Below are 24,093 nucleotides of genomic sequence, written 5' to 3'. Positions count from 1 at the left end.
GTCCCACAAGCACCAGATGGGATATTTTACTAATATTACCCTGGATGGAGGAAAGCAAGATTTACTATCAATATTTCTAATGATACCCGTGGCCTGTTGGAGTAAGTGACGGAGTCAGAGACTTTATGCTCCTTCACAACTCATAACAGTATGGGTGTCTTGAGAACACAGATTCTGTTAACAACATAGTAGACAAGGGAGCCCACAACCAGACAGGCCATTCTGGCATTTGCCAGAATTGATTGCCAGATGGCCAGTCCGGCCCTGCTATCACCTATTATCTATCTATCTATCTATCTATCTATCTATCTATCTATCTATCTATCTATCTATCTATCTATCTATCTATCTATCTATCTTCTATCATCTATTATTATCTATCATCTATTATTATCTATCTATCATCTATCTATTATCTATTTATTATCGATCTACCATCTATCTATTTTATCTATTATCTATCTTTTATCTATCATCTATCTATAATCTATCTAGCATATTTTATCTATTATCTATCATCTATCTATCATCTATATAACGTCGATCTATTATCTATAATCTATATATTATCTATTAATTACCTATTATCTACTGTATCTATTATCTATGTAGCTATTAATCTAATCTAATATCTATTATCTATCTATGTATCTATTAATCTATTGATCTATTATCCATCATCATGTCCTATCCTGTTCTCACCTTCTAACGCTCTCTCTGCTACTCCTCATTGCTGGTGACGTATCCCCAAATCCTGGCCCTCCTCAACACATCCCCACACTCATTTCTAACCCCCTGCCACGATCTTCTACACGTCTTCGCAACCACGATAACCTCGTACCCATTCATCCAGCCCCCACTCCCCTCTAGCACTCTGGCACCACTGCAATCCATCCTACACTCTGCTGCCCGACTAATCTACCTGTCTCCCTGCTATTCCCCAGCCTCTCCCCTATGCCAAGCCCTTCACTGGCTTTCTATCGTCCAGAGACTCCAGGTCAAAACCCTAACCATGATATACAAAGCCATCCACAACTTGTCCCCTCCATGCATCTGTGACCTCGTCTCCCGGTACTTACCTACACGCAACCTTCAATCCTCATAAGATCTCCTTCTCTATTCCCCTCTTATATCTTCTTCCCACAACCACATCCAAGACTTCTCTCGTGCTTCCCCCATACTCTGGAACTCTCTAATCCAACACATCAGACTCTCACCTACCATAGAAACCTTCAAAAAGAACCTGAAGACCCACCTCTTCCGAGAAGCCTACAGCCTGCAGTGATCCTCAACCTTCTGAACTGCCGCACAACCAGCTCTACCCTCTCCTAGTGTATCCTCACCCATCCCCTGCAGACTGTGAGTCCTCAAGGGCAGGGTCCTCCCTCCTTCTGTACCTGTGTGTGCCTTGTTTTTTTTTGCTTATGTTTATTGTATTTGTCTATATTTTCCCCATTCGACATGTAAAGTGCAATGGAATAAATGGCGCTATAAAACATTTATAATAATAATAATCTATTATCTATCTATCATCTATGATCTATCTATCTATCTATCTATCATCTATCTATCTATCTATCTATCTATCTATCTATCTATCTATCTATCTATCATCTATCTATCATCTATCTATCTATCTATCTATCTATCTAGCTATCTATCATCTATTATCTATCTATCTATCTATCTATCATCTATTATCTATCTATTATCTATCTATCTATCTATCTATCATCTATTATCTATCTATCATCTATTATCTATCTATCATCTATCTATCATCTATCTATTATCTATTATCTATCTTAGTATTAATTCCAGTATTTTATTTTTCACAGGACTTTGCACATGAGATTCACCAATATCTAGTGACAGAATACATTTCTCAGATAATGAAGAGGAAGCTGAGCCTGAATCACTCAGAAAGGAAAAAAGCCTCTCAGAAAATGAGTGAAGAGGCTGACCTAATAAATAAGGCAGCAGACGACATGGTACGTGTCAGGGTTCCCACATTATGGTTAGGTCTCGGCACAAATAACTTATGACAGGGTTAGGCTGGGGTCACACATGGCGTAAGACAATACGCCACGTATTATACGTCCGTACTACGGCCGTAATACGGAGAAATGTTCCCAAAATAGTGATCCGTAGTCAGGGTGTGTCAGCGTATTTTGCGCATGGCATCCTCCGTATGTAATCCGTATGGCATCCGTACTACGAGATTTTCGCGCAGGCTTGCAAAACCGACATCTAATGGATTTATGTGCTCAAATGTTCGGGAAAACATATATACAGTATATATATATATATATGTCATTGTGACACATATATATATATTCTGTATTTAGATTTCAATCAGCGCGATATCTGTGAACAGCCGGTAATTCAATTGCCGGCTTTTCATTTCTCCTGCACAAACCCGACAGGATATGAGACATGGTTTACATACAGTAAACCATCTCATATCCCCCTTTTTTTTGCATATTCCACACTACTAATGTTAGTAGTGTGTATGTGCAAAATTTCAGCGCTGTAGCTGCTGAAATAAAGGGTTAAATCGCGGAAAAAATTGGCGTGGGCTCCCGCGCAATTTTCTCCGCCAGAGAGGTAAAGCCAGTGACTGAGGGCAGATATTAATAGCCAGGAGAGGGTCCATGGTTATTGGCCCCCCCGTGGCTAAAACCATCTGCCCCCAGCCACCCCAGAAAAGGCACATCTGGAAGATGCGCCTATTCTGGCACTTGGCCACTCTCTTCCCACTCCCTGTAGCGGTGGGCTATGGGGTAATGAAGGGTTAATGTCACCTTGCTATTGGAAGGTGACATTAAGCCAGATTAATAATGGAGAGGCGTCAATTATGACACCTATCCATTATTAATCCAATTGTTGGAAAGGGTTAAAAAACACACACACATGATTGAAAAGTATTTTAATGAAATAAACACAGCGGTTGTTGTAATAATTTATTGTTCTCTCAAATCCATTTGCAGTCCCTCGCTTGGCAACATAATAAACGCACAAGATACATACCTTCTGATGTACTGTCAGGTCCAACGATGTAATCCATCTGAAGGGGTTAACTAATATTACAGGCAGGAGCCCTGCTAAATGCAGCGGTGCTCCGTGCCTGTAATCCCCGGCGAATGAATGAAATGTAGGTCATTGACCTACATTTCATTCATTCGCGGTGAGGCGCCCTCTGGTGGATGTTCTCATGAACTGCAGCCTGGGAACTTTTTCCCACGCTCCAGGTCATATGAGGACATCCACCAGGGGGCGCATCACCGCGACTGAATGAAATGTAGGTCAATTACCTACATTTCATTCATTCGCCGGGGATTACAGGCACGGAGCACAGCTGCATTAGCAGGGCTCCTGCCTGTAATATTAGTTAACCCCTTCAGATGGATTACATCGTTGGACCTGACAGTACACCAGAAGGTATGTATCTTGTGCGTTTATTATGTTGCCAAGCGAGGGACTGCAAATGGATTTGAGAGAACAATAAATTATTACAACAACCGCTGTGTTTATTTCATTAAAATACTTTTCAATCATGTGTGTGTGTGTTTTTTAACCCTTTCCTACAATTGGATTAATAATGGATAGGTGTCATAATTGACGCCTCTCCATCATTAATCTGGCTTAATGTCACCTTCCAATAGCAAGGTGGCATTAACCCTTCATTACCCCATATCCCACCGCTACAGGGAGTGGGAAGAGAGTGGCCAAGTGCCAGAATAGGCGCATCTTCCAGATGTGCCTTTTCTGGGGTGGCTGGGGGCAGATGTTTGTAGCCACGGGGGGGCCAATAACCATGGACCCTCTCCTGGCTATTAATATCTGCCCTCAGTCACTGGCTTTACCGCTCTGGCGGAGAAAATTGCGCGGGAGCCCACGCCAATTTTTTCCGCCATTTAACCCTTTATTTCAGCAGCTACAGCGCTGAAATTTTGCACATACACACTACTAACATTAGTAGTGTGGAATATGCAAAAAAAAAGGGGATATGAGATGGTTTACTGTATGTAAACCACGTCTCATATCCTGTCGGGTTTGTGCAGGAGAAATGAAAAGCCGGCAATTGAATTACCGACTTTTCACTAACAGCGCTGCGTATTTCTCGCAAGTCACACTGCTGGTCCGTGTGGAATCCGTATTTTTCTCGCCCCCATAGACTTTCATTGGCGTATTATTTGCGCAATACGCTGACAAACGCAGCATGCTGCGATTTTGTACGGCCGTAGAACGCCGTATAATACTGAACCGTAATATACGGCTAATAGGAGCAGCCCCATTGAGAAGCATTGTGCCGTATGTAATGCGAGTTTTACGTACGTAGTTTTTGCGCTCTTACGTACGTAAAACACGCATGTGTGACCCCAGCCTCACAGGAGTCAGGTACGGGCATGTGCAGGTGTGTGCAGAAATACTACATTTAACCCCTTCCCGACATGCGCCGTACTAGTACTGCGCTGCCGGCACTGCATTACTGACAGCCGCAGCACTAGTACGGCGCCCCGATCACCGCGGTCTCGCGCTGAGCGCCGCGGTGATCGGGTGCGGATGTCAGCTGTATATGACAGCTGACACCCCGCAGCAATGCCCACGATCGGCGCTGTCGCCGATCGCGGGCATTTAACCCCTCTGAGGGGGATCGCGCAGGGACGGGGGCTCCCTGCGCTCTCCCACCGGAGCAGCGCGATGAGATCGCGCTGCTCCGGTGACCTGGAAGGAGTCCCCGGATCCAAGATGGCCGCGGGACTCCTTCCGGGTCATAAGATGACCCTGCTTGCCGGCGTCTGCTGAGAATCCTCATAGCAGGCGCCGGCAAGCCTGTGGAACGTGCCTGTCACATCGGTGATCAGACAGAGTGCTGTGCACACTGTCTGATCAACGATCTGTGATGTCCCCCCCTGGGACAAAGTAAAAAAGTAAAAAAAAAATTTTTCCACATGTGTAAAAAAAAAAAAAAAAAAAAAAAATCCTAAATAAAGAAAAAAAAAATATATATATTCCCATAAATACATTTCTTTATCTAAATAAAAAAAACACCACACAATAAAAGTACACATATTTAGTATCGCCGCGTCCGTAACGACCCCACCTATAAAACTATATCACTAGTTAACCCCTTCAGTGAACACCGTAAAAAAAAAAAAAAAAAAAACGAGGCAAAAAACAACGCTTTATTCTCATACTTCCAAACAAAAAGTGGAATAACACGCGATCAAAAAGACGGATATAAATAACCATGGTACCGCTGAAAACGTCATCTTGTCCCGCAAAAAAAAAGCCGCCATACAGCATGATCAGCAGAAAAATAAAAAAGTTATAGTCCTCAGAATAAAGCGATGCAAAAACAATTATTTTTTTTATATAAAATAGTTTTTATTGTGTAAAAGCGCCAAAACATAAAAAAATTACATAAATGAGGTATCGCTGTAATCGTACTGACCCGAAGAATAAAACTGCTTTATCCTTTTTACCAAACGCGGAACGGTATAAATGCCCCCCCCCTAAAAGAATTTCAGGAATTGCTGGTTTTTGTTCATTCCGCCTCCCAAAAATCGGAATAAAAAGCGATCAAAAAATGTCATGTACCCGAAAATGGTACCAATAAAAACGTCAACTCGTCCCGCAAAAAACAAGACCTCACATGACTCTGTGGACCAAAATATGGAAAAATTATAGCTCTCAAAATGTGGTAACGCAAAAACTATTTTTTGCAATAAAAAGCGTCTTTTAGTGTGTGATGGCTGCCAATCATAAAAATCCGCTAAAAAACTCGCTATAAAAGTAAATCAAATCCCCCTTCATCACCCCCTTAGTTAGGGAAAAATAATAACATTTTAAAAAATATATTTATTTCCATTTTCCCGTTAGGCTACTTTCACACTAGCGTCGGTACGGGGCCGTCGCGCTGCGTCGGCCCGACATACCGACGCATACTGTGCAAGCGCCGCACAACGGGGGCAGCGGATGCTGTTTTTCCACGCATCCGCTGCCCCATTGTGAGGTGCGGGGAGGTGGGGGCGGAGTTCCAGCCGCGCATGCGCGGTCGGAAATGGTGGACCGTCAGCACAAAAAAAGTTACATGTAACGTTTTTTGCTGCCGGCGGTCCGCCACAACACGACATAACCGTCGCACAACGCTTGCGACGTGTGTCAATACGTCGCTAATGTTAGTCTATGGGGAAAAAATGCATCCTGCAGATGACTTTGCAGGATGCGTTTTTTCGCCAAAACGACGCATTGCGACGTATGCAAAAAAACGCTAGTGTGAAAGTAGCGCTAGGGTTAGGACTAGGGTTAGGGTTGGGGTTAGGGTTTCAGTTAGAATTGGGGAGTTTTCACTGTTTAGGCACATCAGGGGCTCTCCAAACGCGACATGGCGTCCGATCTCAACGCGTTTGTTTGCGTTAAAAACGCATGCGTTTTTATAGAAAAAAACCAGAACACACACTGAAAAGTCACCCACCACCATCAAGGTGATAAAGGGATCCAAACCCTAACCCTAAACTCATCCCTAACCGTTTAATGAACATTTTCTGACAGTCATAGTGCCACGTATTTCAGTGCCACGTATTTCAGTGCCACGTATTTCAGTGCCACGATATTTCAGTGCCACGATATTTCAGTGCCACGATATTTCAGTGCCACGTATTTAAGTGCCACGATATTTCAGTGAAATACGTGGCACTGAAATATCGTGGCATTTACGTGAAATACGTGGCACTTAAATACGTGGCACTTAAATACGTGGCACTTAAATACGTGGCACTTAAATACGTGGCACTTAAATACGTGGCACTTATATACGTGGCACTTAAATATCTTGGCATGTACATGAAATACGTGGCACTTATATACGTGGCACTTATATACGTGGCACTTATATACGTGGCACTTATATACGTGGCACTTATATACGTGGCCACTGAAATATCGTGGCACTTATATACGTATATACGTATATACGTATATAAACGTATTTCAGTGCCACGTATTTCAGTGCCACGTATTTCAGGTTAGGGGTAGGGTTAGGGTTTTTTGGTTTTTTCTTGTTTTCTTGTGTTTTTCTATAAAAACGCATGCGTCTAAAAAAACGCATGCGTTTTACCGCGATTACATGCGTTTTTTCACACATGCGTTTTTTTTTAAAACGCATGCAGATAAAAACGCAAGTGTGAAACCAGCCTTACCCTTGGGAAAATAAAAACATGGGGGCTAAAATATAATTTTCGCAGAAAAAAATATATTTTTTATTTTCGCGGCTCTGCGTGATAAACTGTAGTGAAACACTTGTTGGTTCAAAGTTCTCACAACACATCTAGATAAGTTCCGTGGGGGGTCTAGTTTCCAATATGGGGTCACTTGTGGGGGGTTTCTACTGTTTAGGTACATCAGGGGCTCTGCAAATGCAACATGACACCTGCAGACCAATCCATCTAAGTCTGCATTTCAAACGGCGCTCCTTCCCTTCCGAGCTCTGCCGTGCGCCCAAACAGTGGTTCCCCCCCATATATTGGGTATCAGCGTACTCAGGACAAATTGGACAACAACTTTTGTTGTCCAATTTCTCCTGTTACCCTTGGGAAAATAAAAATGTGGGGGCTAAAATATAATTTTCGTGGAAAAAAAAATATTTTTTATTTTCATGGCTCTGCGTGATAAACTGTAGTGAAACACTTGTTGGTTCAAAGTTCTCACAACACATCTAGATAAGTTCCGTGGGGGGTCTAGTTTCCAATATGGGGTCACTTGTGGGGGGTTTCTACTGTTTAGGTACATCAGGGGCTCTGCAAATGCAACATGACACCTGCAGACCAATCCATCTAAGTCTGCATTTCAAACGGCGCTCCTTCCCTTCCGAGCTCTGCCGTGCGCCCAAACAGTGGTTCCCCCCCATATATGGGGTATCAGCGTACTCAGGACAAATTGGACAACAACTTTTGTTGTCCAATTTCTCCTGTTAAACCTTGGGAAAATAAAAATGTGGGGGCTAAAATATAATTTTCGTGGAAAAAAAAATATTTTTTATTTTCACGGCTCTGCGTGATAAACTGTAGTGAAACACTTGTTGGTTCAAAGTTCTCACAACACATCTAGATAAGTTCCGTGGGGGGTCTAGTTTCCAATATGGGGTCACTTGTGGGGGGTTTCTACTGTTTAGGTACATCAGGGGCTCTGCAAATGCAACATGACACCTGCAGACCAATCCATCTAAGTCTGCATTTCAAACGGTGCTCCTTCCCTTCCGAGCTCTGCCGTGCGCCCAAACAGTGGTTCCCCCCAATGTATGGGGTATCAGCGTACTCAGGACAAATTGGACATTAACTTTTGTGGTCCAATTTCTCCTGTTACCCTTGGGGGAAAAAAATTGCGGGCTAAAACATCATTTTGTGGAAAGAAAAAATGATTTTTTGATTTTCACAGCGCTACATTCTAAACTTTAGTGAAACAACTGGGGGTTAAAAGTGCTCACCACACATCTAAATAAGTTCCTTAGGGGGTCTTCTTTCCAAAATGGTGTCACTTGTGGGGGTTTCCACTGTTTAGGCACGTCAGGGGCTCTCCAAACACGACATGGGTTCCGATCTCAATTCCAGCCAATTTTGCATTGAAAAGTCAAATGGCGCTCCTTCCCTTCCGAGCTCTGCCATGCGCCCAAACAGTGGTTTATCCCCATATATGAAGTATCAGCGTACTCAGGACAAATTGCACAAAAACTTTTGGGGTCCAATTTATCCTGCTACCCTTGGGAAAATAAAAAATTTGGGGCAAAAAGATCATTTTTTGTGAAAATTAATATTAATTTTTTTTTACGGCTCCACATTATAAACTTCTGTGAAGCACTTGGAGGTTCAAAGTGCTCACCACACATCTAGATTAGTTCCTTAGAGGGTCTACTTTCCAAAATGGTGTCACTTGTGGGGGTTTCCACTGTTTAGGCACGTCAGGGGCTCTCCAAACACGACATGGGTTCCGATCTCAATTCCAGCCAATTTTGCATTGAAAAGTCAAATGGCGCTCCTTCCCTTCCGAGCTCTGCCATGCGCCCAAACAGTGGTTTATCCCCATATATGAAGTATCAGCGTACTCAGGACAAATTGCACAACAACTTTTGGGGTCCAATTTATCCTGCTACCCTTGGGAAAATAAAAAATTTGGGGCAAAAAGATCGTTTTTTGTGAAAATTAATATTAATTTTTTTTACAGCTCCACATTATAAACTTCTGTGAAGCACTTGGAGGTTCAAAGTGCTCACCACACATCTAGATTAGTTCCTTAGAGGGTCTACTTTCCAAAATGGTGTCACTTGTGGGGGTTTCCACTGTTTAGGCACGTCAGGGGCTCTCCAAACACGACATGGGTTCCGATCTCAATTCCAGCCAATTTTGCATTGAAAAGTCAAATGGCGCTCCTTCCCTTCCGAGCTCCGCCATGCGCCCAAACAGTGGTTTATCCCCATATATGAAGTATCAGCGTACTCAGGACAAATTGCACAACAACTTTTGGGGTCCAATTTATCCTGCTACCCTTGGGAAAATAAAAAATTTGGGGCAAAAAGATCATTTTTTGTGAAAATTAATATTAATTTTTTTTACGGCTCTACATTATAAACTTATGTGAAGCACTTGGAGGTTCAAAGTGCTCACCACACATCTAGATTAGTTCCTTAGAGGGTCTACTTTCCAAAATGGTGTCACTTGTGGAGGTTTCCACTGTTTAGGCACGTCAGGGGCTCTCCAAACACGACATGGGTTCCGATCTCAATTCCAGCCAATTTTGCATTGAAAAGTCAAATGGCGCTCCTTCCCTTCCGAGCTCTGTCATGTGCCCAATCAATGGTTTACCCCAACATGTGGGGTATCGGCGTACTCAGGACAAATTGTACAACAACTTTTTTGGTCCAATTTCTCCTGTTACCCTTGGTAAAATAAAACAAATTGGATCTGAAGTAAAAATTTTGTGAAAAAAAAGTTAAATGTTCAATTTTTTTTAAACATTCCAAAAATTCCTGTGAAGCACCTGAAGGGTTAATAAACTTTTTGAATGTGGTTTAGAGTACCTTGAGGGGTGCAGTTTTTAGAATGGTGTCACTTTTGGACATTTTCTGTCATGTAGACCCCTCAAAGTCACTTCAAGTGTGAGGTGGTCCGTAAAAAAAATGGTTTTGCAAATTTTGTTGCAAAAATGAGAAATCGCTGGTCAACTTTTAACCCTTATAACTCCCTAACAAAAAAAAATTATGTTTCCAAAATTGTGCTGATGTAAAGCAGACATGCGGGAAATGTTGTTTATTAACTATATTATGTGATATAACTCTCTAATTTAAGGGCATAAAAACGAAAAATTTGAAAATTGCTAAATTTTCATAATTTTCGACAAATTTCTGTTTTTTTCACAAATAAATGCAAGTCATATCGAAGAAGTTTTACCACTATCATAAAGTACAATATGTCACGAGAAAACAATCTCAGAATCACCAGGATCCGTTGAAGCGTTTCAGAGTTATGACCTCATAAAGTGACAGTGGTCAGAATTGTAAAAATTGGCCGTGTCACTTAGGTGAAAACAGGCTTTGGGGTGAAGGGGTTAAGGTGTAGAGTAACAAAAAACATCACAGCAAATTCATGTTATTGATACTTGTGGTCCCCCCGGACCTGTGATCAAAAACATGGAGATCACACGGCACCACAGTCCTTGAGTGCCAAACAGAAGTGCTGGGAAAGTGCTACCTTGTAGATTTACTTTGAAAGGGTTTGTCTGAAAGTGGACAACAACTTCAAGGTGTGTCAACTGTACTCAACCACAAGTCTGCATAATCCCACTATCCTAGATGTTCATCCTTTTGATGTATACCCCAGGGGCACATGCCATATTTTTAGAGGGTACTCATGCCATTTCTAATGCAGGAGTCTTATGTGGCAGTGGTGTCACTGCTGCTCCTGCGCCCCCTATGGCTACTCCCCTGTATCACCTGTGTCATTTTTATTTAAAGGGCTCTGATCTGGACAATTTATTTCCTGCAATTCACTGTATTTCTGAAATAATTGGTGCCAAGAAAAAAGATGACATCAAAGCCAAAGTGAACCAATTGTTTCGCCTGTATCCAGATGTCAGGTACCGTAGATGTGATAGATTCTGCAGGCGATGTTCTTGCCTATCTTTATCCTTTAATTGCTTGAATGTTAGGAGTAGTTTTAGCTTTTAGGACTCACATTCATATTGCAAGAAATTCCCACTTATTTCTTAGGGCTTACTTATTTGTAGACTGCAGAACACTACATCTAATGGGGGAAAATACCAGCACCATGAAAACAGCAAGCTTTTTTAGTTTAGTTCTTTTTTTCTGCGACACCCCAGTTGGGTTTCCATGAATGCATCTGATGGTCACATGTGGCGTTCACAATGTGAAGCCCATAAGAAGATGGATAAATTGAAATGGGAGTATATACCATCCTCATTAAAACAGCCAGATTAATGGTGAGATTACAAGGTGACACTTTTAATCAGATGGTTTCATTGTTATGTGTTATAGAAGGAAAAATACGTCCCTATAAAAATTGCAAGCGAGAAGTTTGTTCCATTTTCCATGTGGTACTGCAATGGGGTTTCCTTTGAGGCAATTAAAGAGAACCTGTCAGGTCTTCCATGCCATCCAACCCAACAGAATTTGTATACTGTATGTACTGTATTCCCTGCCTAACAAGCCCTTTATACCCCTAGTCATCTAAACACATGATTAAAAAAGTATATAGAAACTCAGATTTTACTACTGAAATGAATCTTTTTAGTAGTTGATGGGGCGTTAGTTTCCCCAGACTATTCGTCCTGCTCTGCATGTTATCTCACTCCTGCCGGCGTGATAGCTGGATTTGCAAGAGTCAGCATCATTGCCAGCTCTCTGCAAATCTCATGAATATGCACGGCCTTCTTAAGCCATGTTGCTGCTCCTCTGAAGTTGGGCGTATGCTTCCCAGCTTTGGAGGCATACTGTGCATAACTTGAAGTCCAGAAGACAGCTCAAATATGCTGAGGAGCAGAAGATCAACAGGAACTAAAGGAGTTAACTGTAAACATGGCTAAACAAAGCCATGCACATGCTCGAGATTTTCAGAGGGCTGGCGATGAAGGGGCTCTTGTAAATCATGTTATCATGCCCACAGGGGCATGATAACATGCAGATGGAGACAACTAGTCTGGGGAAACTAACACCCCATTGGCTAGTCAAAAGGTTCACTTGCATATGAAAAACTGAGTTTTTAAATACTTTTTTAAAATGTGTTTAGGTGACTAAGGGTTGTGACAAAGTCACTGGCAAAGTGCTGGAGGGGAGATATGTTTCATTGAGGCTATTAGCTTCAGTGATTTGAAACTCAGAAGTTTGCTACAGCACACTATGTGTTGAGAGGGGTTAAACAGCCATTTTAAGGGCTGTTTTTTGTGGACAACCATAGAGCGGGTGGGAGGTTGTCCACCTTATCTCCACCTCAGGGTATGGTCTGGGGTTTAAATACTCAGCCTTCTGAGGCATTCCATGTTCAGTGTGTCTGGCAAACTTGTTTATGCTAACCTGAACGGTGTGTTTTGCTAACCCTGAGCAGGCAGATTCCAGCTACCACAAGGACTGTACTGTGTGTTACCACTTTGTTTTTGTTTTTCCTGTTTTTGCCCAAAAGGTCATGTTTATTTTTACTGCAACATGGTTTATGCCTCTTATACAAAAAATAATGAACCATAAGAGACAGTGTTCCCTTGTCTAAATCTGTATACAGCTGAGTGAGACGATCTACCACAGGGTATAAAAGGCTTGTTAGACAAGGAATTTAGCAATACATATACAAATGCAGAGGGTTGTTTACATTGAAATAGGGAAAATACCACCACTTTGATACCAGAAAGTCTGATTTCAGTTTAAAAGTGGCACCACAATGGGGTTTCCATTGATGCATTTAATAGTCATATGTGGCATGCACAATGTGACACTCTTAATAATATGGTTGCATTGGTATATGGCAAAAAAATGTGCAAAAATGACACTAGTATCAAAACTGAAAGCCAGGGCTTGGTTTTAGTTTCCATATGGCACAGCATCTATGAATATACTTGATAGTGACATGTGAAAATCCAAGTCTGACACTCATGAGTGGATTTTTCCATTAAAATAAAAAATATCACTATGAAAACAGCAAATCAGAGTTTAGTTTGGTGTTGGCTTTTATCTGTTACTGTAATGAGGTCTCAGTGTATGCAATTGATAGTGACATGTGACATTTACAATATGATACTTCTAATGGGATGGTTTCATTGGTATGTGACTAGAAATAATGGCAAAATATCAGAAGCATGAAAAACTCAGGTATAAGTTTGGTTGCAATTTTCATGCTGTAATGCAGTGGGATTTCCATTGATGTATTTAGTGGTCACATGTGACAATCATAATGTGATGCTCATAACAGAATAGTTACATTGACATGGGTAAAATACTAGTACTATGAAAACTGCAGTCACAGTTTGATTGTGGCTTCCATGTGGTACCGCAATGGGGTTTCAAATCATGCAATTAATGGTGATATAGGACAATCATAATGTGACACTTTGAATGGGATGGTTACATTGTTATGTGACAAATAGTTGAGGAAGACATCACCACTAGGATAAATGCATGCGAGAGTTTGGTTTTGGTTTCCATGTGGGATTACTATGTGGTTTCAATTAATATTTTTTAAAGTTGCAATCACAGTTTCAGGCTCCTAATGGAATGGATGAAAATACCACAAGTATGAAAACTACAAGTCTGAGTTTGGCTGCTGTGTCCATGTGGTACTGCAGTGGGGTTTTCATTCACTGAATCAGTGGTAAAATTCAACAATCACATTGTGATATTCATAATGGGATAGTTACAGTTAATTGGGTGAATATACCGTCACTATGAAAATTGCAAGTCAGAGTATGGTTCCAATGTGGAACCACAATGGGTTTTACCTTGGTTTTATAATGGACTTGAACATGCAAAATAAATGCATTCACATAATGGCTAAAGGAAATAAGAGTTTTCAGAAATGGTAATGAAAAATACATGCAAAAGAACAGACAAAAAAAATCCAACAAATGTACAATATATATCTACAGATGAGCAATGCACATGTATTATACTTAGTCCCTGTATCTGGGAAATCCTCCCCCTGTAGAGGGCCTTGAGTCAACAGCAGATTTAACTCTCCATCATCATCATCATCAGAGAAGATGGCCCAACCAAAATCCAGTCCTGAAAAAATTCATAAAGTTTGAATGAGTTCATCTTGAACTGTCCTCCCACCTCTTCTCCTACTTCCTCTTTGACAGGTGTCACGCTCACGCCCTGACTGGTGGGCGTGAGCTCGGGGGGTTTGTGGCCCCACTGTGCCACAAACCAGACTACCCTGGAAGGGGCGTGACTATGACAGCTGCCTGGGTTTTCTCTGGAGCCTCTGATGGTGAGGTCAGGCTTGTGCAGCAGGCAGCTGCCAGGTGCTACTCCAGGGTGGTGTCTGGCTATGGCTCCTGATCCCACTTGGGAGACAGGAACACCAGGATTGGTGCAGGCATCAGGCAGGACTGGCAGAAGAGCACGGCTGAAACTCAGGCGAGTAGGCTGGCACGGCTGAGACACAGGGCTGGCAGAGACACGGCAGAGAACACAGGGCTGGCAGAGACACGGCAGAGAACACAGGGCTGGCAGAGACACGGCAGAGAACACAGGGCTGGCAGGAACACAGGACTGGCAGGAATGGCAGGAAACACAGGACTGGCTAGGACGGCAGGAACACAGGACTGGAAGGCATGGCAGGAACGGCAGGACTGGCAGGAACACTGGATTGGAAGGCACGGCAGAGAACACAGGACTGGTTGATGTCGTTTATGAAGGAACAGGTAGGGACCTGTTCACACTGGAGGTGCAGGTACGGATATGTAGTGTGGAGGAACAGGTAGGGACCTGTTCACACCAGAGGTGCAGGAAAGGAAACAAGCAGAAAGGAAAGAAGCAGAAAGGAATGAGATATGAAGGAACAGGTTGGGACCTGTTCACACAGGAGATGTAGGTACGGAAACAAGCCAGAAGGAAGGGAGAATGAAGGAACAGGTTGGGACCTGTTCACACAGGAAGAGAACCGCAAGGCTGCGGATAGGAATGGTAGAGCAGCAAGAGAAAGTGTAGCAACAAAAGCTAAGCAGAGCAGAACCGCAAGGAATACGGAGAGGAGCTGCAGCGAGAGGTTTCTGCAGCAAAGCAGAACGGAGCCACAAGGAATGTGGAGAGGAGCTGCAGCAAGGGATTATGGCAGCTACAGTGAGAGCAGAGCGCAGTGGTGACGTCACCGCTGTGCTGTGCTTTCACTTTACGGCCGGCAGTCAGTCAGTGTGGGAAGCAGACGGCAAGGGACCTGACGGACACCGAAAGGTGAGTATGTACTGTTTGTTTTTTTTGGTAACCAGGGTAAACATCGGGTTACTAAGCGCGGCCCTGCGCTTAGTAACCCGATGTTTACCCTGGTTACCAGCGAACCTCGGCATCGTTGGTCGCTGGAGAGCGGTCTGTATGACAGCTCTCCAGCGACCACACAACGACTTACCAACGATCACGGCCAGGTCGTATCGCTGGTCGTGATCGTTGGTAAATCGTTTTGTGAGACGGTACCCTAACTCAGAGCAAGGCCTGGCAAACTCAGCAGCTAAACACAAACTGAGCTAACACATTGCACAGGCCCAGAACACTGGGTGGAGCTGCACTATATACTGGAGGCCTCTTGGTAATTGGTCAGGAATAGATTAGACAGATGCACCTGATTCCTATAAGAACCAGAGAGTTCAGGTGCCGCCCCCCTATACACACAGCCATGAAGCATGCAGAGAGCAGAGACACAGAACATGGAGCTGGCATGAAACAGAAACCACATCATGACCTGGAGCAGTGGGTAAGATAGTGTGAGAGATGCGAGGCCATGCCGTGATGCCAGCAGAGTTGTTACAGTACCCCCCCCCCCCTTTACGGCCCCTCTTCTTCAAGCCCGCCAGAATAACTTGTAGAAGAAGGATAGGAGCACACATAGTCAGAGCCATCACAACATTCCTCTGGTAGAGGTAGATGAGACATTAGAGATCTCAGGTTGCCCTGTCTCTTTGAGTCCAGTAAGATCAGCTTCCCACTCAGAAGACACAACGGACAGGACTTCTTTCACCTGGTTAACTGAAAGCAGGAACTTGGAAGCTTGCGATTTGACCACAACATAATCTGATTCTTTGGAAACTGAAGACACGTTCACTGGATCCAACTTAAGCCCATCATAACAAGAAAATTGAACCTCCTTTAGACTGGTGAAAAGCAGAGATGAGAACACTTCTGTCTTGGAATCTTCACCCAATAGCCAGATGGAAGCTGGAGGCATACATACAGGAAACATTTTCAGCCTGGAACCCTGAAAAAACTGGACCACCTCTTCTGGATTAGAGGATGAGCAAGTCTCTGTCTTAATATCAAGTAGCCACTTGGAAGCAGAAGGCATACATTCAGGAAGCCCCATCAGCCTGTTACTCTGACAAAACTGGACCATCTCTTCCTCCGGATTGGTGAAGAACAGAGATGCAAGAGGTTCTGCTTCAGCTTCTTCATCCACCTGCCACATGGAGTCTGAAGGCATCTTTACAGGAAGCATCTTCTGCCCATAGTTCAGAGAAAAAATTTTAAGAGACAGGGATGTTCCTGGGAACTGGTCACTGGTATTGACACTGGAGGTGTGCGGAGAGGACGCCACTGCTTCCTTTACTACAGTGAGGTCACCACTACACCGTGATTCAATAGCCAGCAGATAAGATGGAGAGGATGTTAACACTGTAGACTGTCCTTGCATTATAGGAACTAGAGGCCTCTGGAGACTAGGTAGTTCAAAATGCAGCACCATGCTGGGTCTTCGGACCGGACTAGACAGTAGAGTACCCGGCTCAGAACGACCGATGGGCAAACTGGTCAGCAAGTGAAAAACAAATTTCTTTACATATAATGCTCCGATTTGGAGCTGTAGTTGTCCCTTCGACACTGGACTGTTCATAAGTAGGACTCGGCAATCACCAAACACCTTCACAGGATTCAGGAGAAGTGGAACAGGAACCACACTTAGACTCCGTCTGGTTTGCAGCTTGAACACATCTGCAGGACCGAAGCTCCCACAAGGCACTGGAACAGACACAGACTTTAGCGGAAGGGAGTTATCCTCACCAAGGGCAGTCTCTTCTACTGGCCCGAGGTTTTGGAGCTTTAGATCCCCTGGACAGAGGCAATCCAGATGTTCCTCACAACAGCAGCGACATAGTAAGCCCTTCTTACGACTGATCTTAGAAAGGTGCTTTGCCAGTCCACTCTTGACAGTCTTTTTGGGTTCTATTTGAGTAGCTGCTTTAACGGGTAGAGGAACTGGAGGGTCACAGACGGTCATGGCTTGACGTGGAGATTTCTTCACAGGTTTCACCCGTCTGGAGGGCCTCTCGGATCTAGATAGGGAAGACTTCACAGGAGCAGCAGGACGAGGCTTGTCAAAGACTTTACAGAAGGCCACCAGGAAAGCCCCAAGACTCATGACGATAGGATCCCCTGCTTCCCAGAGGGGAGTGATCCATATTAGAGCATCTTCGGCCAGGTAGGACATGATGTAACCCACCTTGACCCGGTCAGAGGGGAAACAAGCTGCATTCTGCAGGATGTAGTGCAGGCACTGTTTCAGGAACCCTTGGCATTCTTCAGGATTCCCGTAGAACATAGGCGGGTCTGCTGGGTCATGCTCCTCCTCATAGGCCTGAAGTTGCTTGAATAGAGCGTTAGAGACTATAATTGGGTCAGAAGTCTCTTCAATCTGAACCACTCTTGGTGGAACAAATCTTTCAGGTTGCTCATACGGGCAGAAAAAAAGTTCATCATGCTCTGCGAGCGGTACGGCATGGAATACAGCGGAGGCCATGGCCTGTGCAATCTGTCACGCTCACACCCTGACTGGTGGGCGTGAGCTCGGGGGGTTTGTGGCCCCACTGTGCCACAAACCAGACTACCCTGGAAGGGGCGTGACTATGACAGCTGCCTGGATTTTCACTGGAGCCTCTGATGGTGAGGTCAGGCTTGTGCAGCAGGCAGCTGCCAGGTGCTACTCCAGGGTGGTGTCTGGCTGTGGCTGCTGATCCCACTTGGGAGACAGGAACACCAGGATTGGTGCGGGCATCAGGCAGGACTGGCAGTAGAGCACGGCTGAAACTCAGACGAGTAGGCTGGCACGGCAGAGAACACAGGGCTGGCAGAGACACGGCAGAGAACACAGGGCTGGCAGAGACACGGCAGAGAACACAGGGCTGGCAGAGACACGGCAGAGAACACAGGGCTGGCAGAGACACGGCAGAGAACATAGGGCTGGCAGAGAACACTGGGCTGGCAGAGATATGGCAGAGAACACAGGGCTGGCAGAGAACACTGGGCTGGCAGAGACACAGGGCTGGCAGAGAACACTGGGCTGGCAGAGACACGGCAGAGAACACAGGGCTGGCAGAGAACACTGGGCTGGCAGAGACATGGCAGAGAACACAGGGCTGGCAGAGACACGGCAGAGATCACAGGGCTGGCAGAGAACACTGGGCTGGCAAAGACATGGCAGAGAACACAGGGCTGGCAGAGAACACTGGGCTGGCAGAGACACGGCAGAGAACACAGGGCTGGCAGAGAACACTGGGCTGGCAGAGACATGGCAGAGAACATAGGGCTGGCAGAGAACACTGGGCTGGCAAAGACATGGCAGAGAACACAGGGCTGGCAGAGAACACTGGGCTGGCAGAGACACGGCAGAGAACACAGGGCTGGCAGAGAACACTGGGCTGGCAGAGACATGGCAGAGAACACAGGGCTGGCAGAGACACGGCAGAGAACACAGGGCTGGCAGAGACACGGCAGAGAACACAGGGCTGGCAGAGACACGGCAGAGAACACAGGGCTGGCAGGAACACAGGACTGGCAGGAACGGCAGGAAACACAGGACTGGCTAGGACGGCAGGAACACAGGACTGGAAGGCATGGCAGGAACGGCAGGACTGGCAGGAACACTGGATTGGAATGCACGGCAGAGAACACAGGACTGGTTGATGTGGTTTATGAAGGAACAGGTAGGGACCTGTTCACACTGGAGGTGCAGGCACGGATATGTAGTGTGGAGGAACAGGTAGGGACCTGTTCACACAAGAGGTGCAGGAAAGGAAACAAGCAGAAAGGAAAGAAGCAGAAAGGAATGAGGTATGAAGGAACAGGTTGGGACCTGTTCACACAGGAGATGTAGGTATGGAAACAAGCCAGAAGGTAGGGAGAATGAAGGAACAGGTTGGGACCTGTTCACACAGGAAGAAAACCGCAAGGCTGCGGATAGGAATGGTAGAGCAGCAAGAGAAAGTGTAGCAACAAAAGCTAAGCAGAGCAGAACCGCAAGGAATACGGAGAGGAACTGCAGCGAGAGGTTTCTGCAGCAAAGCAGAACGGAGCCACAAGGAATGTGGAGAGGAGCTGCAGCAAGGGATTATGGCAGCTACAGAAGCTAAGCAGAGTAGAAAGGAGCAGAACCGCAGGAGTGCGGAGCAGAGGTAAAGCCATAAAGGTACAGAGCAGGCAGAGCCGCAAGAGCGCGGAGTGTAAGCAGACTGAGAACACGAGGAAAGACACAGCAGGGAAGGAAGCAACAGACAAGGAGACCGAGATAAGACTAAGTTCAGACAAGGAAATGGAACAAGACACAAGGACAAAGACACAGGGACCAGGATATTCTGCCTCCTGGAGGGTGGACAACAAGATCAAGGCAATAGCACAGAGGAAAGCCTCCAGAGAGGGAGTAACTCAGAGCAAGGCCTGGCAAACTCAGCAGCTAAACACAAACTGAGCTAACACATTGCACAGACCCAGACCACTGGGTGGAGCTGCACTATATACTGGAGGCCTCTTGGTAATTGGTCAGGAATAGATTAGACAGATGCACCTGATTCCTATAAGAACCAGAGAGTTCAGGTACCGCCCCCCTATACACACAGCCATGAAGCATGCAGAGAGCAGAGACACAGAACATGGAGCTGGCATGAAACAGAAACCACATCATGACCTGGAGCAGTGGGTTAGATAGTGTGAGAGATGCGAGGCCATGCCGTGATGCCAGCAGAGTTGTTACAACAGGTTACAATCTGGCTTCTGACCGCATCACTCAACTGAAACTGCCCTAACTAAAGTCACCAATGACTTACTAACTGCCAAGAGCAAGCGGTACTACTCTGTCCTCCTTCTCCTGGACCTGTCTTCTGCCTTCGACACTGTCGACCATTCCCTCCTGCTACAGATTCTCTCATCTCTTGGCATCACAGACTTGGCCCTATCCTGGATCTCGTCATATCTGACAGACCGAACATTCAGTGTCTCCCTCTCCCACACCACCTCATCACCTTGCCCCCTGTCTGCCGGTGTTCCCCAAGGCTCAGTCCTAGGGCCCCTGCTCTTCTCCATCTACACCTTTGGCCTGGGACAGTCCATAGAACTCCACAGTTTACAGTATCATCTCTACGCCGATGACACGCAGATCTACCTCTCTGGACCTGACCTCACTTCCTTACAGACCAAAATCCCACAATGTCTGTCTGCTATTTCAGCTTTCTTTTCTGCTCCCTTTCTAAAACTGAACATTGACAAAGCAGAATTCATCATCTTTCCCCCATCTCACTCTGCCCCTCCACGAGACCTATCCATCAATGTCAATGGCTGCTCACTTTCCCCTGTTCCGCATGCTCGGTGCCTCGGAGTGACCCTCGACTCTGCTCTCTCTTTCAAGCCACATATCCAAGCACTTGCCTCCTCCTGCCGACTCAAACTCAAAAATATTTCCTGGATCCGTGCATTCCTTGACCACGAAACCACAAAAATACTAGTGCATGCCCTTATCATCTCCCGCCTCGACTACTGCAACTTCCTACTCTCTGGCCTCCCCTCTAGCACTCTGGCACCTCTCCAATCCATTCTACATTCTGCTGCCCGATTAATCCACCTGTCTCCCCGTTAAGGTACCTTCACACGAAACGACATCGCTAGCGATCCGTGACGTTGCAGCGTCCTCGCTAGCGATATCGTTTCGTTTGACACGCAGCAGCGATCAGGATCCTGCTGTGATGTCGCTGGTCGCTGAATAAAGTCCAGAACTTTATTTGGTCGTCCGATCGCTGTGTATCGTTGTGTTTGAAAGCAAAAGCAACGATACCAGCGATGTTTTACACTGGTAACCAGGGTAAACATCGGGTTACCAAGCGCAGGGCCGCGCTTAGTAACCCGATGTTTACCCTGGTTACCAGCGTAAAAGTAAAAAAAACAAACAGTACATGCTCACCTGCGCGTCCCCCAGCCTCTGCTTCCTGACACTTACTGAGCGCCGGCCCTAAACTGAAAGTGAAAGCACAGCGGTGACGTCACCGCTGTGCTGTTAGGGCCGGAGCTCAGTCAGTGTCAGGAAGCAGACGCTGGGGGACGCGCAGGTGAGCATGTACTGTTTGTTTTTTTTTACTTTTACGCTGGTAACCAGGGTAAACATCGGGTTACTAAGCGCGGCCCTGCGCTTAGCAACCCGATGTTTACCCTGGTTACCCGGGGGCCTCGGCATCGTTGGTCGCTGGAGAGCGGTCTGTGTGACAGCTCCCCAGCGATCAAACAGCGACGCTGCAGCGATCGGCATCGTTGTCGCTATCGCTGCAGCGTCGCTTCGTGTGAAGGTACCTTTATTCCCCAGCCTCTCCCCTATGCCAAGCCCTTCACTGGCTTCCTATTGTCCAGAGGCTCCAGTTCAAAACCCTAACCATGACATACAAAGCCATCCACAGACTGTCTCCTCCATACATCTGTGACATGGTCCCCCGGTACTTGCCCACACGCAACCTTCGATCCTCTCAAGATCTCCTTCTCTACTCCCCTCTTCTCTCTTCTTCCCCCAACCGCATACAAGACTTCTCCCGTGCTTCCCCCATACTCTGGAACTCTGTACCACAACATATCAGACTCTCGCCTACCATAGAAACCTTCAAAAAAGAACCTGAAGACCCACCTCTTCCGACAATCACTGATCCTTAGCCTGCTGAACCGCCGCATGATCAGCTCTACCCTCTCCTAGTGTATCCTCGCCCATTCCCTGTAGACTGGGAGCCCTCACGGGCAGGGTCCTCTCTCTCTCCCTCTGTACCTGTGTGTGCCTTGTTTTGCTCATATTTATTGTATTTGTCTATATTTGCCCCTTCCACGTGTAAAGCGCCATGGAATAAATGGCACTATGAAAATGTATAATAATAATAATAATGAGTGCTGCTTTGTGTAAGATCACCTCTAGTAAATTTTCTCCTCTGTCCTTTACACCAAATATTAATGCAGGAAACATGGCACCCATTCCAATATATCAATTCATTGCTGCCTTTTTTCTTTCAGTAAGGATCACATTTTATGCCTTTTACATCTTCACGGAGTTAGGAATAGTTCTAGAGTCCTTGGACATTTCCAGAAATTGCAGGAGGATCAGCAACAGAACTTATCATTGCAAGACAATCAGCACCCAAGAATATTCTCAGGAATCGACTGCACACCACAAGTGGCTTGTTTTGTTTGCTTCTGAGATGATGGCAGCATCCAAAACTACCCAAATGTGCCATAAAGATGACCATGAATATGGACCGTGCCCCAACGAGTATGGGATGGATATTAATTCACTTTTTAATAGCTGAGCCGCAATACAGAGCCTGAAATCTACTGTGAAAGACAACAGAGGGATTATTCTGTGTTTCTTAAGCTCAGTGTCCATCTGACAGGGGCAATCCTTGGAGGGCATCAGGGTTCAGACCGTTATCTAAGTACCCTATGATATTTTCATGTACTGTTACCATTTTTTCTTGGGTTTTGTCTATGAAATGGCCACAGTTTAAATGTTCGCTTACACTTTGCACATATACCAGCTTATAGCCCAGCTCAGTGTTTTGGTATTTCATTTTATAAATTTAACTGCATGATCTCACGATAGAGATGAACCGACTGTGAAAATAAAGTATCCAATGCTGCTACGATGTGAGCAAAGATGGGACCTGGACTGTAATTCACTGCCAAAATGTATTTATGTGTTCATGTGTTAGCTACCAATGTGAGATACAGATATAGTAATACTCCTTCACAAAGGAATAATAACAATATGTCTGTGAAATGATTAGATGTGAATATAAATATTATTATAAATAATTCAGAAACCAGAGGCTCATGTCTTGATATTTATCCCAGTCAATATTTATGCTTCACAAGGAGAAAAAAGGTTGTTTTTTTTTACATTTTATTTATCTTTGTACAACAATTTTTTAAACAGTTTTTAATGGTCAACAATCTTTGCATGAATCTATTGCATAGAACAAGTAAATATAAGGAACTTTGTAATGTGTCTTATCGTAAAACTCTGCTTCTTTCTTCACTTATGAGCCACTTCTCCGCCCGCCTCCTGAACTCATCATTTCCCCTGAAATGAAGCTAAGATCTGACATGCTCAATTCAAGACTGACTGCCAGCTCACTGAGGGATCAGGTCACAGCTGCCTGTCTATAAAGAGAGAATAATAGAGATAGTGTTGTAGCTTTTCAGTAAGGCTACTTTCACACATCAGGCTTTTTGTTTCAGGCAAAATCCGGCAATTTTTGGAAAAAACAGATCCGTTTTTGTTTTTTTTTACGCCGGATCCGTTTTTTTCCCATAGAGTTGTATTAGCGGCGGATTGTGCCTGATGGCCAGACGTTTCATCCGTTTTTTTTCTGGATTCGTCCAAATAGTTGTTTCCGGCAGACGGAGAAAACGTCCACTGCAATGTTTTTTTGTCCGGCGGAAAAAACGCACAGTGACGGAATCGGCCAAAAACACATGAGGTGTGAAACAATGAATCCGGCGCCCGGATCCGGTTTTCAAAGCATTTTCCATACAAAATCATGCAGATTTTTCGTTCTGGTCTCTCTCTCTCTCCCCCTCCCTCTCCCCCCGGAATCAAG

The 24,093-nt window shown here is 45.0% G+C and overlaps 1 protein-coding gene across 4 annotated transcripts in view; it reads left to right on the top strand.

Annotated features, from left to right (window-relative positions):
• EXOC3L4 (exocyst complex component 3 like 4) overlaps positions 1–23,337 on the top strand; it is a 161,057-nt gene extending 137,720 nt beyond the window's left edge. For all 4 annotated transcript variants that reach the window (XM_077268891.1, XM_077268909.1, XM_077268900.1 and 1 more), the window contains 3 exons: positions 1,839–1,991; positions 11,009–11,130; positions 22,508–23,337. In XM_077268891.1, coding sequence (XP_077125006.1) covers positions 1,839–1,991; positions 11,009–11,130; positions 22,508–22,691 — 459 coding nt within the window. In that variant the 3' untranslated portion in view covers positions 22,692–23,337. The remainder of the gene's footprint in view (positions 1–1,838; positions 1,992–11,008; positions 11,131–22,507) is intronic.
• The last annotated feature ends 756 nt before the right edge of the window (positions 23,338–24,093 follow it).

The sequence above is a fragment of the Ranitomeya variabilis genome, chromosome 1 (assembly GCF_051348905.1).
Source record: "Ranitomeya variabilis isolate aRanVar5 chromosome 1, aRanVar5.hap1, whole genome shotgun sequence".
NCBI classification, from domain to species: Eukaryota; Metazoa; Chordata; class Amphibia; order Anura; family Dendrobatidae; genus Ranitomeya; species Ranitomeya variabilis.
Note: the sequence above shows the minus strand (reverse complement) of the source record. Positions and strands in the feature narration are given on the sequence as shown.